Source organism: Amblyomma maculatum, chromosome 6 (assembly GCF_055883805.1).
Source record: "Amblyomma maculatum isolate TAMU_Amacu chromosome 6, ASM5588380v1, whole genome shotgun sequence".
Lineage (NCBI taxonomy): Eukaryota > Metazoa > Arthropoda > Arachnida > Ixodida > Ixodidae > Amblyomma > Amblyomma maculatum.
Genome location: NC_139349.1, coordinates 134,446,721 through 134,462,739, shown reverse-complemented (window position 1 = coordinate 134,462,739; position 16,019 = coordinate 134,446,721). Strand labels below are relative to the sequence as shown.

At 42.3% G+C, this 16,019-nt stretch overlaps 1 protein-coding gene across 3 annotated transcripts in view; it reads right to left on the bottom strand.

The window, feature by feature from the left end:
- Positions 1-16,019, bottom strand: part of LOC146186806 (transmembrane protein 245) — a 67,970-nt gene that overhangs the window by 50,772 nt on the left and 1,179 nt on the right. For all 3 annotated transcript variants that reach the window (XM_084607431.1, XM_084607430.1, XM_084607429.1), the window contains 2 exons: positions 6,435-6,651; positions 2,895-2,983 (listed from right to left, as the gene is read on the bottom strand). In XM_084607431.1, the coding sequence (XP_084463557.1) occupies positions 2,895-2,983; positions 6,435-6,651 (306 nt within the window). The remainder of the gene's footprint in view (positions 1-2,894; positions 2,984-6,434; positions 6,652-16,019) is intronic.

Genomic DNA, 16,019 nt, shown 5'->3' with positions numbered 1-16,019 from the left:
CTACTGGCCCTACTGCATTTGATTTTATGTGGGCGTGACTTTTAATTTTTCATCCCTGCCTGGCACAGTCTGCTTCAAGCTCTAGGAGCGCTAGGATCGCTATTTCTGAGAACCTCCTGACTTTGTGTATTAGCTCTATGCTCCTGACAGTGCTGTGTCATGATGCATCACGGCATCCACACGTGAACAGTGGTATGCGATCAGGTTCAGTGCCAAACTCGCCAAGAGTCTTGCCGACATCTACCAAGTGATTCAGCCTACCTACGAGCATCCTGCTTTCTCATATTCACAAGTTTAAAGTGGTCAAAAGCACTTAACACAGGTCGGGCAGATGTGGATGATGAATACTACCCTGGACAGCCATCAATGAAAAGAATTAATGAAAATCTGCCTTGTATTCATTATCTTTTGGATAACGAGCGTCGAACGAGTGTGTAGACGATAGCAGAGACTCTAAGCATTCCGAAAAACACAGTGCACTACATCTTAAATGGCAAATTGAACATGCGAAATGTGTGCTCCAAGCTGGTCCCTACACTGTTGGCTGGCGACCAAAAGAACCACTGAGTGGTCATCATCATCATCATCAGCCGGATTATATCAACTGCAGGGCGAAGGCCTCTCCCATTTTCCTCCAATTAACCAAGTCCTGTGCTAGCTATATCCACTTGACCCCTGCAAATGTCTTAATACATCCACCCACCTAATTTTCTGCCATCCCCTGCTACGCTTACCTTCCCTTAAAATCCAATTGGTTACTCTTAGAGACCATCGGTTATCCTCTCTTCGAGCAACAAGCTCTGCCCATACCCATTTCTTCTTAATTTCAGCTAGAATGTCAGTAGCTTGTTATTTCTCTGACCCACTCTGCATGCTTCCTATCTTTTACTGTTACACCTACCATTTTCCGTTCCATGGCCCTATGCATTGTCCTCAACTTAAGTAGAACCCTTTTCGTTAACCTCCATGTTTCAGTCCCATAAGTCAGTACCGATAGAATGCAACTGCTATACACTTTCCTCTCGAGTGATACCAGTAAGCTGCTATTCATAATGTTTGAGTACCTTCAAAATGTGCTCCATCCCAATCCTATTTTCCTACTTATTTCTCTTTTTCCCTTTCGTGGTCCGCATCTGCGGTCACTACCTGTCTTGAGCAGACATATTCGCCAACCACTTCCAATGCTTCGCTACCTATTTTAAACTGCTGTTCCTTTCCCAGGCTGTTCAGCAGTGGTGATCACGAGCAAACTTTTGAAACAAGTACACGTTGAACCATATTTCTTAGAAAGTGTCATTGACATCAAGTCGCTGACGAAACATGGGCATCTGAATACGACCCTAAGCCGAAGCACCAAAGTTCCAAATAGCACACCTCAGCTTCACTAGGGCCGAGAAGGAAAGAATGAGCTAGCCGAAAGTGAAAGCCATACTGTCTTTTTCGATGCCAAGAGCGTGGTTAACACAGAATTCATACACCAAGGGCAGACAGTCAAGACTGCCTACTGTGGTTGAGAAACAGAGAAAAAGGGTCCTTCAAACATGAAAGAAAATCACTGATATCTGGTAGTTGCATGCTGACAATGCTCCCAGCCACGATTCTCTGTGAAAAAGAGAGTTCCTGGCCAAGAACTCCGCAACTCTGCCTCAGCCCCCCTATAGTCGTGATCCAGCTCTGGCAGATTTTTTCTTGTTCCTAATGATCATAAACACCCTTAAAGGAGTCCTTTTGAGAACCACCAAAGTGATCCAAACTGCCGTAACAAAGGCTCTAATGAGATTCCTGTTGCCACTTTCCAGGACGCATACACTGCATGGCAGAGTCACCAGAAAAATGTGCAGATGCCAAAGGAAACTACATCAAAGAACTTTATTTTTAAACTTTTATGGTGATATCTTGAATAGATATTTTTCTATGGATAAAAATGAGTTACTTTCCGGACACACCTTGTAGACTGCAATATTTGGCTGACAACTTTATTAGTGCATGGTTTACTGGTCCAAAGGAGCCAAAAATATTGCAATCTGATGCCATTACTGTTTCAACAAGAGATTTTTTTTTTTTCCAAGTGCATGCTTCGCTAAACCTCCTGACCGCTGGAGCTTCATGACTTGCAAAGGAATGTATCCTTCACACTGGTGCAAACTGTTAAAAACCAGCATATAGCCTCAAAGTCAGACATGCGCTTTGTCTCAAGAAGGCTGCGACATTAACAAGGGTCTTTTTTTGTTTGTTTCTTGTCTTCTTCCTTTTTTTTTTTTTTTTGCAACACCCCAATTCCAGGTCCCTTCCCGTTTGTCTGCTCCGCCACAGTGACTCAGTGGTTAAGACACTGCTGATCTCTGGGTTCGAACCTGACCGCTGGCAAACATATATTTCGATGGAGGCAAAACGGAAAGGCATCCATGTGCTGTGCGATGTAGGTGCACGTTAAGGATTCCCAGGTGGTTGAAATTGCTTCCTAGCCCTGCATAACCAGTACCTGTTTCTCTCTTTCTTCTTTCACTCCCACCTTTTCCCTTCCCCTACAGCTTAATTCAGGTGTTCACGAGAAGTGTGACAGATAAAGCACCTTTATTTTCCTATAAACCAATCTACAATTTACAGTCCAGTTTGTTTACTTTTATAGCGAATACCGGACATAAATTTTTCTTTAATCTGGATGCCATTACGCAGTACCAAGTTCCCAGTCGGTCAGGTACCATCTCAATTCTATGGTGGAAGCTAGCTCAGGCTTGCCTGAGACAAGGCTGCACTCCACAGAGTGTGCCGTAATCAGCAAACTACATGCTTTCCCGTGCTCTGTCACGCCAGTCATGGCATGGCATGACATGACATGTGATGGCATGAATTCTGCCATAACACTGCAGGTAACAGCACATCTCAAGCCTCACCTGAGCTGAAGCAGGAAGAGGTGATCCTGTGAGCCAAGCCCATCCTGCATACAGCGTGCTCACGCATGGAGAGCCGGGCTCAGTTGCTTCTGCACCAGAAGAAAGCAACCAGTCATCAGCACTGCGATTCAAAAGTTCTAGAAAATAATCTAACGATTAACACAGCCTAGAAGTGCTATTGAGTGGTCCTTAAAGGATCACCTCTCAGCAATATGAGACAAATAAAGCCCAACCCATTTCTTACACAAAATACGCTCTGCAGTGAGAATGAGTTCGCATGCATGTCTGCAAGTTTATTTTCCTACCATGGCAAGACATACAAGGTTGATGCCAGTACAGGTGCAGCCAAAATGATACGGAGCACGATTCAGGTGTTTTAAAATTTCTCATGCGTTCCGTAGAGAAGATGGAGTGGTTGCTTAGGTGCGAGCGTATCAGCAGCATGTGCTGAAATATGTAGGAGATATCTCCTAATGTTGGCCGCATAAAGCGTAACAGAAAATTTTGCAGCTTCGTAATATTATGGCCAGGACTGTACATATGAACAAGAGAAAGTTCATGCTACTTGAATGATGGGAGAGAGAGAGCCACAACTGAGAACTGCTATAGAGGCGAAAAAGGTAGCTAAGTGAAGCAAGAACAGAAGCGAATGGGTGGAGCATGGCACAAGTCCTGAGAGCAGTTTACTCAGTGCAGAAAGACAGAGAATTTGCCACATGCGCATTGCCACATGCTAGCACAGGCCTTTTGAAAATGTATATGATAGCTTAAGAGCCTGCCTAGTGACAGTCTCAAAACACACAGGCTACTACTGCTCACAGTAAAGCGGGAAGTCCCAGCTAGCTGGTGCTCTCTAAACCCTAGCCAAGAGCCAGCCCTGTCTTGCCCACTGCCTCTGCACTGTTCCCTAAACAAACCACTGTCTGCATCTTTTGGATCCCATATTTCAGTACTAATGTCTTTAGCATGCACAGTGTGCCACTGAGGTCACCACAGCCATACACAGCTGTGCACAATACCACTCTCAAGTTAAGTGTGACATACAGGCTGTGCAAGTGGGTGCATTTGTTCCCTTCATATGTTATCATGGCAGCCATTCTCTGCTGCACAGGCAAGATGCATCAATCAGGGCACACAAACTAATCATGCTCTGTCAATGAGCTAAGGCAGATCCTACTTGATACTTATGAGACAGTGGAGGCCACTAAGTCAGAAAAGCAGAACACCGAAAAAGTACTTTATCATTACAGTTCAGCCTATGGGCCCCTACATCATAAAAGTTTTTACAAATAGCAACAGCCTTACAGAAAACCTCTAGTGCAGAACCTGCATAAGTAAGGTTGAAAGCAATAAAAAAAATTCATTAAAATATGAAAGCTCACTACTGGCACGTCAGCACAAGCAAGACCTAAAGAAAATAAATACGCATAAACTAAAAGGTTCTAGCAAAAACACATGTGCTAAAAAAGTGTTTAACCCTTCTATACATCATGCATACAATTCCGCACGAAGGAAACTGGCAGCTTTTCCTGTAAGCGTGCCGCCCCTAGCAGTGATTACCTTGCTTGCGTTAATTTCACACCCTTCTTGTTGAAAATAAGAAGTTTGTTTCTCTCCGGATAGCATGCTATCTGTCACTTCTATGAAGACACGCTTTTCCACTAGTAGCAGCATCTAGTTTTCTCACATGTTCTTCCGCCCATAGTAATATCAATTTGTCTATCCCAATTTCAAGTGCAATGTGCACTTCTTAAATAAAAATAATCTTGCACAATCCTCGAGGTATTTAGTTGAGAAGCCGCATCATTTTCATGTTGCCATTTTCATCAATAATGACACTTGATACAAAATACTTCTTATCCCTCCCATCCTGCAAAAAATAACCAGTAGTATTTTGCCCTGAAAAACTAAGAGTGCCTTTCTTAAGGCCTGAGTATATACTGTTTAGGTAGAAAATATTTGTTTCTGATTGAAAAAAAAAAAAAAAAAAGAAAGAAAAGAAACGAGCACCTGAAAGGGTTAAATAAATTGCATATACTATGAAAAGGCTGTGCTGCATTTGTTTCAGGCAAAGGAAAGCTTCTTGTATGCAAAAAAAAAAAAAAAAAATTAGGCAAAGAAAAATTGATTGACACACCGATCCCACTCTCAGAAACTTCAGAGCTTGATTTTATTTGTGTGAATAATGTGATAACAACACATCACCTTATGGTGACCCCTACTGTGCGTGCCCCATGTGACTGGCTCCCCTTCTCGCCTTTAATTCTTTTTTTTTTCAACTGCTGTACCACCATAAAATACAGAAAGTTGAAAGTATGCGTTCATCCTGTCCACTTCCTACTTGTGCCTCTCTTCCTGCACACTGTCCTCATTTATTAATGCATAAGCATTAAGTGGGTATGTCAGCAGGTTCGTGTCATCACGAAATTGTCTGCATGATTACATTCGAGTGAAATGAACTATAAGTAAAAGATGATTGAATTAGATAGAGGATGAAAAAATCTCGCTGTGGAAAAAATTTGATGCATGTGGTTTCATTAGGGAATTAATCAGAGCAAATTAAGTCAATCAAGTGTCGAAATAGCCGGGAGGTGTAATGGCAATGTCCAAATGGGGTCAAGTTCGTGAGACCATGAGCGCGGAAGAACACATTTTTCTGTTTGTTTCTTTCTTTGCCCATGTGTGCTGCGACGTCACACAAACATCAGAATAGCCGGCAGGGGTAATGTCAACGTCCAAATGGGGTCACGTGGTACGCAACTGCTGGTAACGGGGTCTTAACTTCCGGTCACATGACACATCGGACGTCAAAAGAGCAATATAGTTACGTGAATGTCGGGATGTGATGTCATTGTGCCGTACAAAACTGGAAGTGGACGTGTTTCGACATGAATGAACTGAATAAGCGAATGAAAGTTATCAGATAGTGTGTAAAATGTCGTTTAATCCAAGACAAAAGAAAGAAGTTCCGAGAGCACTGCTGATTCTGCTGTGGATGTACCGATTCTGATGTACCGTGTGCTGCTGCACACGGTACATCACACGCCCCTTGTCGAACACAACCAGCATGCTATTGAACGCATCAAAGTTCACCGGTGTTCTATAATTGGTTTACAGGAAAGGAAAGGTGCGGTATCTGTCACTCGCGGGATCTCGCTGACACATCTCGCAGACACATCTCGCGCGAGATTTTCACCAGAAGTCAAGAAAAGCTTTCACCTTTAAGAAATAAAAGAACATGCATAGCTTGCTAAATAATGTCATCAACGATGGAGCTGCTATCATAATTTCTAAAATGTGAAATCTCTACAAGAGGCGCACGACATGCCGCATGCAGCAGCAACGCTCAAGGCTTTCTCATTTTTCCAGTGTAAATTTTTAAGTGCACTCTGAAAGCTTTTTTTTTTTTTTCCACAGTGAGCGCTGCAAAGCGGACCCTGCTGTCTTTACGGCTTCTAGCTGCCACTACACCACATATGAACCAAAGTTTCTGATCCAGTATGTTTGCTTCCTCGATGAGGGCTCATCAGGACTGCCTACCTCCGCTGGTTCCCCCACGCAGCTCTGCCATGAAGCCCGTGGCAAGCAGAACCAGCAGTGCAGCCAGGATGGGAACCCTCCAGACGCCCGCCACAGTGGCCAGGTGGCAGACGAGTGCCAGCCAGACGGCGGGCGACAGGGCACGCAGGGGCCCCTCCGTCTGCGGTGTCCACCAGAAGCACAGGGCGCCCAGGTAGCCCACCAGCAGGCCCCACACCTGAGCACAGACAGAGAAGTGAAAGCCAGCTTTACTCTTCTCGCACAATGTACACTTTGGAGCAGCCTTGAAATGGAAAGAGCTACAGGACAAAACTTAAACGCTGCACTGCGTCCCCATCTGCTAAGGCGGATGGCCCAATGTGGACACACAACAGCAAGGTGCAGCCAACTGCAAAAGTTTCTGGAATCAAAGTGTTCAGTAAATAACAAAATTTTCCACATAATCAATCGAGCCCACTGACCAAAATGTCTACAAGTATGAGAGAATGTGCATGCCCCAATCAATAGTTTAAATGCCATGCATATGAGTTACGAAGTATTACTGCACTAATTCCGTTTGCACATATACGCACCCCATAAGTTTTTGTTGCCAACTGTGCATACAAAAATATATTACAAAGAACAAACACACAAGTGTCATATATCATTGAGGCAATGAAGTTAATTGCACCAGTTTGGACAGTTGGACAACAATGAGACATTTCTTCTGCATTTTCAATGCTGTAGGGGGGTATTATTAGGTTATAACATGCTATAAGAGTGCCATAATTTGAGGATAAAAAAAAAAGGGGGGGGGGGGGGGGGGCAAACATCAAGCTTTATGCTGAAACACATTAAAAAAAGGTATATAACAAATTTACTGAGCTAACTTAATTGAGCCTTATGGTTTCATTACTGACAGAGCTACTTATTATGACCGAGCGAACAAACACTTTCAAAATTTCCTAAAAATAGCAACTTTAAAATATGTATAAAAAACATTCTTCAAGACAAAATTCTCAGCCACAACATATTCACTGTAAAAAGTACACTAATTACATACTAATTAGCATGAACTCAGTAATAAGTATTTTAATTCACATAGTTGTGTGATCAGTGCCAACGAAGGACAAAGAAAAAATCATTTTTTAAAGCCCTGCAGCAAGAAGGAATCCAGAGCTTTTTCTGCACAAAAGTGCAACAGTGTATTAGACACACAGGAACCTTGGGACAAAATGATGTCCACTAATGACCTGTTGCAGTGTCTATGGCACCAGATTAGAACTGCAGCTACTATTGTGTCATATCATATACACTCTTCAGTTTCACAGCTTGGTGCAAGGAACAAGGCAGCCATTGTCAACTGTGCGGTCGTTATCTTTGAGAGCAACAGAGTAGAAGTGCGTGACACAGCACAATAGCACATGCAGTCCGAAAAGAACATCATAGTCACTGCAACACACCAGCGGACAAGCTATTTAAATCTACCGAGCTTACTGCATGTCTAATACACTCAGTTTCAGTTTTATGTGAAAAAAAGCGCTGGATTTCCTCGTGCTGTGAGACCGTAAAAAGTGAGCTTTTCTTTGTCTTAAAAATTATGTTTCTAACCACTTAATAGTGCTAATTAAAAAGTCAATAAGTGCATTTTAATTAATCAGATGTGTAGTTAGAGAGTTTTTAAACTGAAAGTTGGTTCCCACAAATATTTTTTTTTAATTTCGAACTCCCTAGTTCGGAAGGTTTTTACAGTGCACGTTGAAACACCCGGCATAACAGCCGGAAAGCAAGCATTGCTTATATTTCATAAATACAAAATTAACACTCTTTTTCTGTACTGAAATACTATGGCAGGAAATGATTAGTCTGACTATGCTCACACACAAGGACTAATAAGCTATCACTTGTTGAGCAGTAGTTTTACAAATGCAAAAATATGCAAGGGGTGGTAAGAAAGGAAGGGCAGGAAGGTAAACAAAAGAGAATTGTAAATAAGATCTCAAGTTTAGTTTGTACACTGAGCTTGCTACAACATACGATGCAATTACTCATTTTGTGTTATTACGTATACTAGTACAGCCCGCACACCAACTCAGAGGCTGAAAAAGAACATTAAATCTAAGTACTTAACAGCTGATGCCACTTTCTTTCCAGTGAGCAAAGGTTCTAATATTGCATTCAATCATTGCGCTTTTTGAGTGGAATAATACAGCTTTTGTTCTTGAGGCAATGTATGGCTCACTGTCTGTTTATGTTCCCTTCGGTGGACAGCGCCAGTATTAGAATGCTGTTCCATTAGTTAAGGCTAGCTTTGATAACTGTACCCCTTTATCCAAATATAAATATTTTTTAGACTCTCTGATAATACTGGAAGAATAGAGACGGGCCTGTAATATGATAAACATCTGAGACAGCTCCTCGTGACAACATCTGCAATTTGCATTTGCATAAGAAATGTGCTTGAGCTGAAACGAGTTGATAAATGCGTGCAAGTTCTAGGGTTATAAAGCCAACAATAGGTTTAAATGGTAAAATTTAAAAGCCATAACTCACAATATAAATGTGAGTTAATTTCCATCATGGGGTACATAAACATTCATGTATAATAGTAATAAGAACCAAAAATTGAGCTAGTTGGTGAGGATTCATACTAAGCACGCCCATGTTGTGTCTCCTCATTCGCTTTGGTTTCTTTTTCTCGCGCAGCTTAGTATGAATGTATAATGACATGGGCTACACCACGTCCATTGAATAATGCTTGTTTACATCATTACCAACCAATGTGCTACCCAGAAAACAACATCGAGAGGCGCGCAGCCCCCGGAGATGGACAAGGTAATCATATAGCTCAACAGCAAAGATTGTTTTTCCATGGATGGGAAATTGTTAATTAGAAGGAACTCTTCGTCTCCAATATATCTTTGATACAAAACGGAGTCCATCATCTTCCACAGTGATGACGGCATCTACAACAGTTTCCATTTCTTAACATTCAGGAGACACATGAATGACACCGAAGTGTTCCATAAATAGTGATGTTTCGTATTTTATACCGTGTCACTATGGCAGCAATCGCAAGGCTAGTTCCCCCAGAAGCCACCATTCATCTCAAACCCCGCTGGGGTGGCGCAGTGGTTACAGCGCTCGACTACTGTTCCCAAGGACGCGGGATCGAATCCCGGCCTCGACGGCACCTTTTCGATGGAGGCGAAAAGCAAGGCGCCCGTGTGCTGTGTGATGCCAGTGCACGTTAAAGAACCCCAGGTCGTCGAAATTTCCGGAGTCCTCCACTACACAGTCTCTCATAGCCTCAGTTGATTTGGGACGTAAAACCCCACAAACCAAACCAAACCATTCATCTCAACATCTGTAGGCAAGCCTGCATTGTTACAAAAACTATGGTGATGCTTATGTAACAGTTAATAGGTGCACTTTAAGGCCTGTTACTGTTCACTAGAATGGTTTTTGTGATCCGCAAGCAAAAATGCCAGAATGCACCAAGGAAGGGGCAAAATAAGTGCCTGTTTTGACAACGAAGAAATCAGTGTATTTCTGAAAGCTATGGCTTATTTAAAATGCTAACACACTTTAATAATTTCAAAAACTCCTGCTCAGCTTATGAGTGAACCTTCCCAAAAGCAGTCTTCCATGACAAGAAACATGTTTATAGATCCTAGATAAATGCTCTCACCATTTATCTTCAAATTTTTTGCATGAGATCAGAACTTGGTTTTCCGTGAAAGGTTCACCAATCTTCACACATAGGCCTTTCTTTTCAGAGTATAAACTATGAGTCAAATGTGCATGGCCCTTCAAGGGTGGCATACATCATTTTAAATAACTGGTACAAGCGTGAGCATAATTTTCTTCTCCAAGAAATTGGTTCTCACAAGTGGGCTCAATTGATTGTGTGACTATCCTATGCTATCTGTCATTTTCTTCCTCATTTCTTTATTTACATATTTCGCAGGCTTTTTACAGGACATATTAGTGTCACTACCTCAGCATTTATCTCTAATCGCGTGTCACTACCTCAGGCAAAATTGGACGAGGTTCTGGAATTGTGCAAAGCTAACGAAGAAAGGATATGGCAACTTGGACGAATCTGTGAAATGCTTGGAAAAAGCCCTGGCTGTGCAAGTTAAAAAAATGACAAAGTACGAGGATCGCGCACACCGGAACAATGTTGTAGTGTTCGGTGTAAAATAAAGTCCAAAAGAATCGAGAGCTCATTTAGAAGAAAAGATAATCCAGGAAATAGGCCATGAAAAACTCGGCGTGTCAGTTAGCTCGGTCGAACGTATCCATCGAATTGGTAAGCCTCACAAGGATCGACCTCGGCCAGTCATTATTTGCTTGTTTAATTACTACGAAAAACTTGCAATTTTCCAAAACTGTTCCAAACTGAGGGATTCTGGGGTGTCTGTGTCTCACGATTACTCATACGCCACACTGCAAAAAAAGGAAAAAACTATGGCCATCCATTGAAGCCGATGGCCAACCTGGCGATAAAGAAAAGTTAGTCCATGACAAACTACTGATAAGCGATGAACTGTGTTCCTGGGACAATGCTAAGAACTGCAGGGTGCTGTTGCTCAGAACGAAACAGCAGAAGGAGCCATGACGCCGTTACGCTCAAGGGATTGTCGGCGAAAAAGATTTTCGATTTATTTGTCTAAATGCACGAAGCATGCGCAATAAACAGCAACAGATTAAACATGTTTTACTTTCCTACGATCCTCACGTGCTGGTACTCTCTGAAACATGGCTGCAGCCTGATATACCCGACTGTTGTATTTTCCCGCCTTCATACACTTGCTACCGCAAGGACCACTTGTCGAAGAAAGGCGGTGTTGCTATTTTAGTTAAAAGCGGACTGTCATATCACGTACTCCCATCAATCGACAGTGATCATGAAAGCGTGTTGTGCCGAATTGACTTTTATGGCAATACTATCGTTATAGTTGGTGTCTACAGACCTCCTGGAGTTCCCCATGGCTTTATGTTAAAACCGTACGGCGAGTTAGAAAGATACAGAAGGCATAAAATGATAATAGCTGGCGATTTTAATCTACCAGATGTCAATTGGAAATCGCTGACTCCAGGCAGATGTGAAGTACAGAGTGCAGAAACCCTGCTCGACATCTTACTAGCGTATAATCTAAAGCAGGTTGTTTTACTCCCCACTCATGTAACCGAATCAACGGCGTCAGTGTTAGGCTTAATCCTTTGTTCAAGTGACATAACAAAGTATGCCACTGAAGTGTATCATGGAATACCTAACCATAAACTAGTAGTTTTCAGTTGTTCCCATAGATTGTATAACTGGTTGTTCTTGCTGGTCTTTTTTCGCTTGCTGATGTCTGATATACTGTCACTTATGTACCCTCCCTCTCCTGTTTGGACATGCGGCATATCCGCAGTATTTCATACATAAATAAATAAATTTTCAAGAATATGTCTATGCCAAATACACACACACATCAGCCCTGTCATTTCCGCTAAATACAAGTAACTCTGATGACCCAGAAAGATGTTATCAATGCAATAACTAAAGCCTCATCGGAAAAACAATGTGCCGTTTATCATAAAATTGGGAGGTGATGTCACAAGACTGGAAGCAACAACTTTATACTAGTTCAGTATATCCTCATGCTTCCATGCCACCAATCACTGACATTTCAATTATATGTTGTGCAGATGGCCCAAAGGTCTGGGTATATGTGCAGACAGACATGCAGGGGTTCACGAACACAACCCTGAAAGACTGATACAAAACTTTGTCAAGTCATCAATAGCTTCTAAATACTAAAGCACTGCAACACAACATAATTAGAAATCACTGCGAATTTTTTTTTGTATGCTACTGTTACATATGTTAGTGTAATTTGTGTGTAGCAGTACACAAAATATTAATATAAATAATATGTTTATAACTATTCTCAAGACTTTCACCTCATCGCAGTTTAGTGTTCCAAAGTGCCCCTTAAAATTTTTTGTATTTTTTACACTGTTCAGTAGGCGTTTTTAAATCGTATGCCATCACGAAAACAATAGATGCCTGAATGCGGCAGTACCATCGGCAACTTCAAGCAGTGTGCACAAGCCCTAAGAACGGCCCGTCTGCGAGTTAAGCCTCATTCATATTGTGTAGTCATTTTTCTCTCATTCTATACAAGTGAACTGTCGCGTCTATGATCCTGTCTCTCCATATTAAGTATAGAAAGGCTCGTGTGACGGGTTTCGCTAATCAGCGAGTCTGCGTGGTACCTACCTCGTTTTGGGCGGCCCTGCTTCCATGTTAGTGTAATTTGAGTGTAGCAGTACACACAAATTATTAATATAAATAATATGTTTATAACTGTTCTCAAGAAAAATCTTTCTTACAGCAACAAGGCTAGCATTGCACGCCCCTGAAAAAAAACTTGTAAACCACGTAGAAGCCCTACTGTTTACTCCAGGTACTAGTGGCGTTCTGTGCATGCACGTAGAAAACCGGATAATTTATTTGCGTACTGGGTGTAATCGCTTTAGATACGTTTTAGATAGCAACCATAAACTATGAACCTATAAGTCTAGAACAGCACGCACAACTATACTACTATGGGGGAAAGACAGCCGACACCTCCACGACAGCACTAAAGATGACAGTATGAACTTGACTTGACAGTATGAAAGTTGACTTTCACAATTAAAAACTACTGCACGTCTGTCCAATGCACTGTTGATTATAAAAATAATTGCATACGGCACTTTTCACTTTCTGATCAACCTTATTGTGGTAAATTAGAAATGTCACCGGTGTTACGGTCATGCTCCCATCTTCATGCCCCAGTAAGGTATACCCAGTGGCACAGGCTGGGACCTGTTGTTCTGAACTCCTTTCTTTCTTTTTTTCATTTGTCCCGTATCTTTATGTTCTACTGCATAAAGATAGGAAACAATACACACAATGCCATCTGCTCTTTACCATACAAAGTTGCTGGCCCTGGAATATAGCCAATTTATCCTGGTGGCTTGGGCAAAGGCCAGCATGGGCAACCAAAATGAGACTGAAAGCCCCAACCCAGGCCGTAACGATGCAGAGTACACACAGCCTTCTTCAACCATGAATCCACACGCTCACAGATAGGCTATATTTTCATTTGTGTTTCTCTGATGGCGTTTCAGCAGCAGCAGTAAAGTACAGTGGCAGTGGCAGTTAGCCGTTTGGTTTGATTTACAGAGTCCCAAAGCAAATCAGGCTAAGAGAGACACCGTAGTGGAGGGCTTCGGAAATTTAGATCACCTCATGCACTGACATCGCACACCATACAGGCGCCTTGCTTTTTCTCTATCGAAAAGCAGCCACAGTGGCTGGGATTCGATCCTGCATTCTTAGGCATAGTAGTCAAGTTCCCTAACCACTGCACCACCGCAGCGGGGCAGCAGTTAGCTGTAGTGTCATCCTGGTAATCAATTCGCAAACCAGCTTTGCATGTATATAATATGTACTACTGGCACCTGCACTTGCTACCACTTCACTGAGGTAAGTGTAAAGGACTGATTTATAAACAATACCAGGGGTGTTAAAATTGATGCGCTGATAAAACGAGAAATCCTGCAGTCCCACGGGAACTGGACTGTTGCAATAACAGCATATAAGGGAAGATGACTGCTTTTGTCTAACAACAAAGTACCAGCTCTTAAACCTTCTTTCAAAGCTTAAGTGAAAAGATCAGTAGGCATTCATATTGAGAAGTGTACATATGTTTGCACACACATAAGATTATCATTGGTTGCTAAAATGTTATCAATCTCTCTTGCATTTTATTCCCCAACTGGGTACAAATGTTCATGCAGAGATAAAAACGATTTCCTGATTCAGGTTTGGAAAATAAAAATATCGTCAAAGGTGCTAAAATGGCCATATGACAATTAGTGAAAAGAAAAAGCCAAAATCTCTCCCAGGAATCATGTTCAAAAGTGAACAGATTATTAGCAACACTATGTACCCAAGAATTTCCAAATTCACTATAAGAATATATTTGTTACACGTGAGCAGTAGGCAAACAAATGGATATGTATTATCAAAATTTGAGGGCTCTGGAAATTTTGACCGCCTGGGGTTCTGTAAAGTGCACTGACATCCATAGTACATGGGGGCCTTGCTTTTCACCTCTGCTGAAAAGCAGCTGCCACGGCCGAGATTAAACCCACTTCATTTTAAAAACTAGAAGCAGCAGCCTCTGCCAGATAAACAATCTTACGCTCTGATTCCTATCACAGTTTCATAATGCAAAAAACTTAAACTTTACTGCCTCAACATCCAGCCTTAAGTAAAAACAAAACCCACTCCAGAACAATTTTAAAGTTGCCTCACCACTGCATACCATAACACTGCCACCCTGCTGGAGTAGCACAGTAGATCATACCACACTGTGCAAAAAAATCTTTATACTGCATTACTGATGCCTTAAACATGGCTATGGATTTGACTGTATGTCTTAAAATGGCAGTTGAGCTTTCATCAACCACCCTATTCAAATCCTATGTGCATGCTCTAATACCTACAGATGTGTTCCACTACATTGCGCACACATGGGACATTAAAATGTACTCCCCATGTTCAAAAGAAGGGAAATGCAAGCACTAATGCTAGCTCTGCTAGGAGCTTCAGTTCAGATACCACTTGTTTCCGATACTCCTCAGAGCGAGCAAGCTAAGCAATCAAGTTTATCTCTTGACACAAGTGGAGGCATGAAAGATACACGTAACAAAGGAATGTGCTCCACTTTGTCAGCTCTCCTAGCCCCCACGACGATATCATCACTCCTCCCCTAGTGGACACATCAATTCACTTCGGAAGAGTCAGAGATCGGTTCTGCACTCCCACTCCCCTTGGTGCCAACCTCCCGTGCTTAGCTAGGAGCAAATGAATGGCATTGTTTCCACTTGGACAGTGATCTCCGCGCACACCCTGAACAACCTGCCTCTGCCACAGAGGGCACAAACAGTTGTGCGCATCTCTGACTGGGCAGAAGTGAAGCATCTGAGGTACAGTTGTTTTGCAAGCACCTGGATGCAAGCCAGGTCTCAGACCAAGGCAAAGTAGCCAGCTTCAAAAAAAGGCACACCCCACTCACACCCTCCCCAACTCTCCCCGTGAGAAATTAGAGCTGGCAACAACCCCGACAAGTAAACGAAGTTTGCAAGTGCATGTGCGTGCGTCTCTATGCCGCATGAGGCCTCTAATGGGGCACTGCATCAGACAAGAGACAGACGTGGAGCACTGCCATGCCAAAAAGCAATCTCTGTGCTAGTCTAGTGAGCTGTGTCCGGCATCTTAGCACACAGAAAGAAGGGCTCATCTGTTTCACAGGGATGCATATTCATTTAATTGACCCAATCAGGTGGCAACCCTCAATAGTTTACATTCAGGTAAATGTATTATGAATTAGAATCATTTTATACTGATCAGTCCATATATATCCTCGTACTGAGACCGGAGTGAGTATGAGCTGCTAGTCATAAAAACTGAGCTCGATTCACAGCAATCATGACGGAAAAGCAGTGATGCAAATTGTCCGCAACTTGCATCAGAATACACACCACGCAGATTTGGTG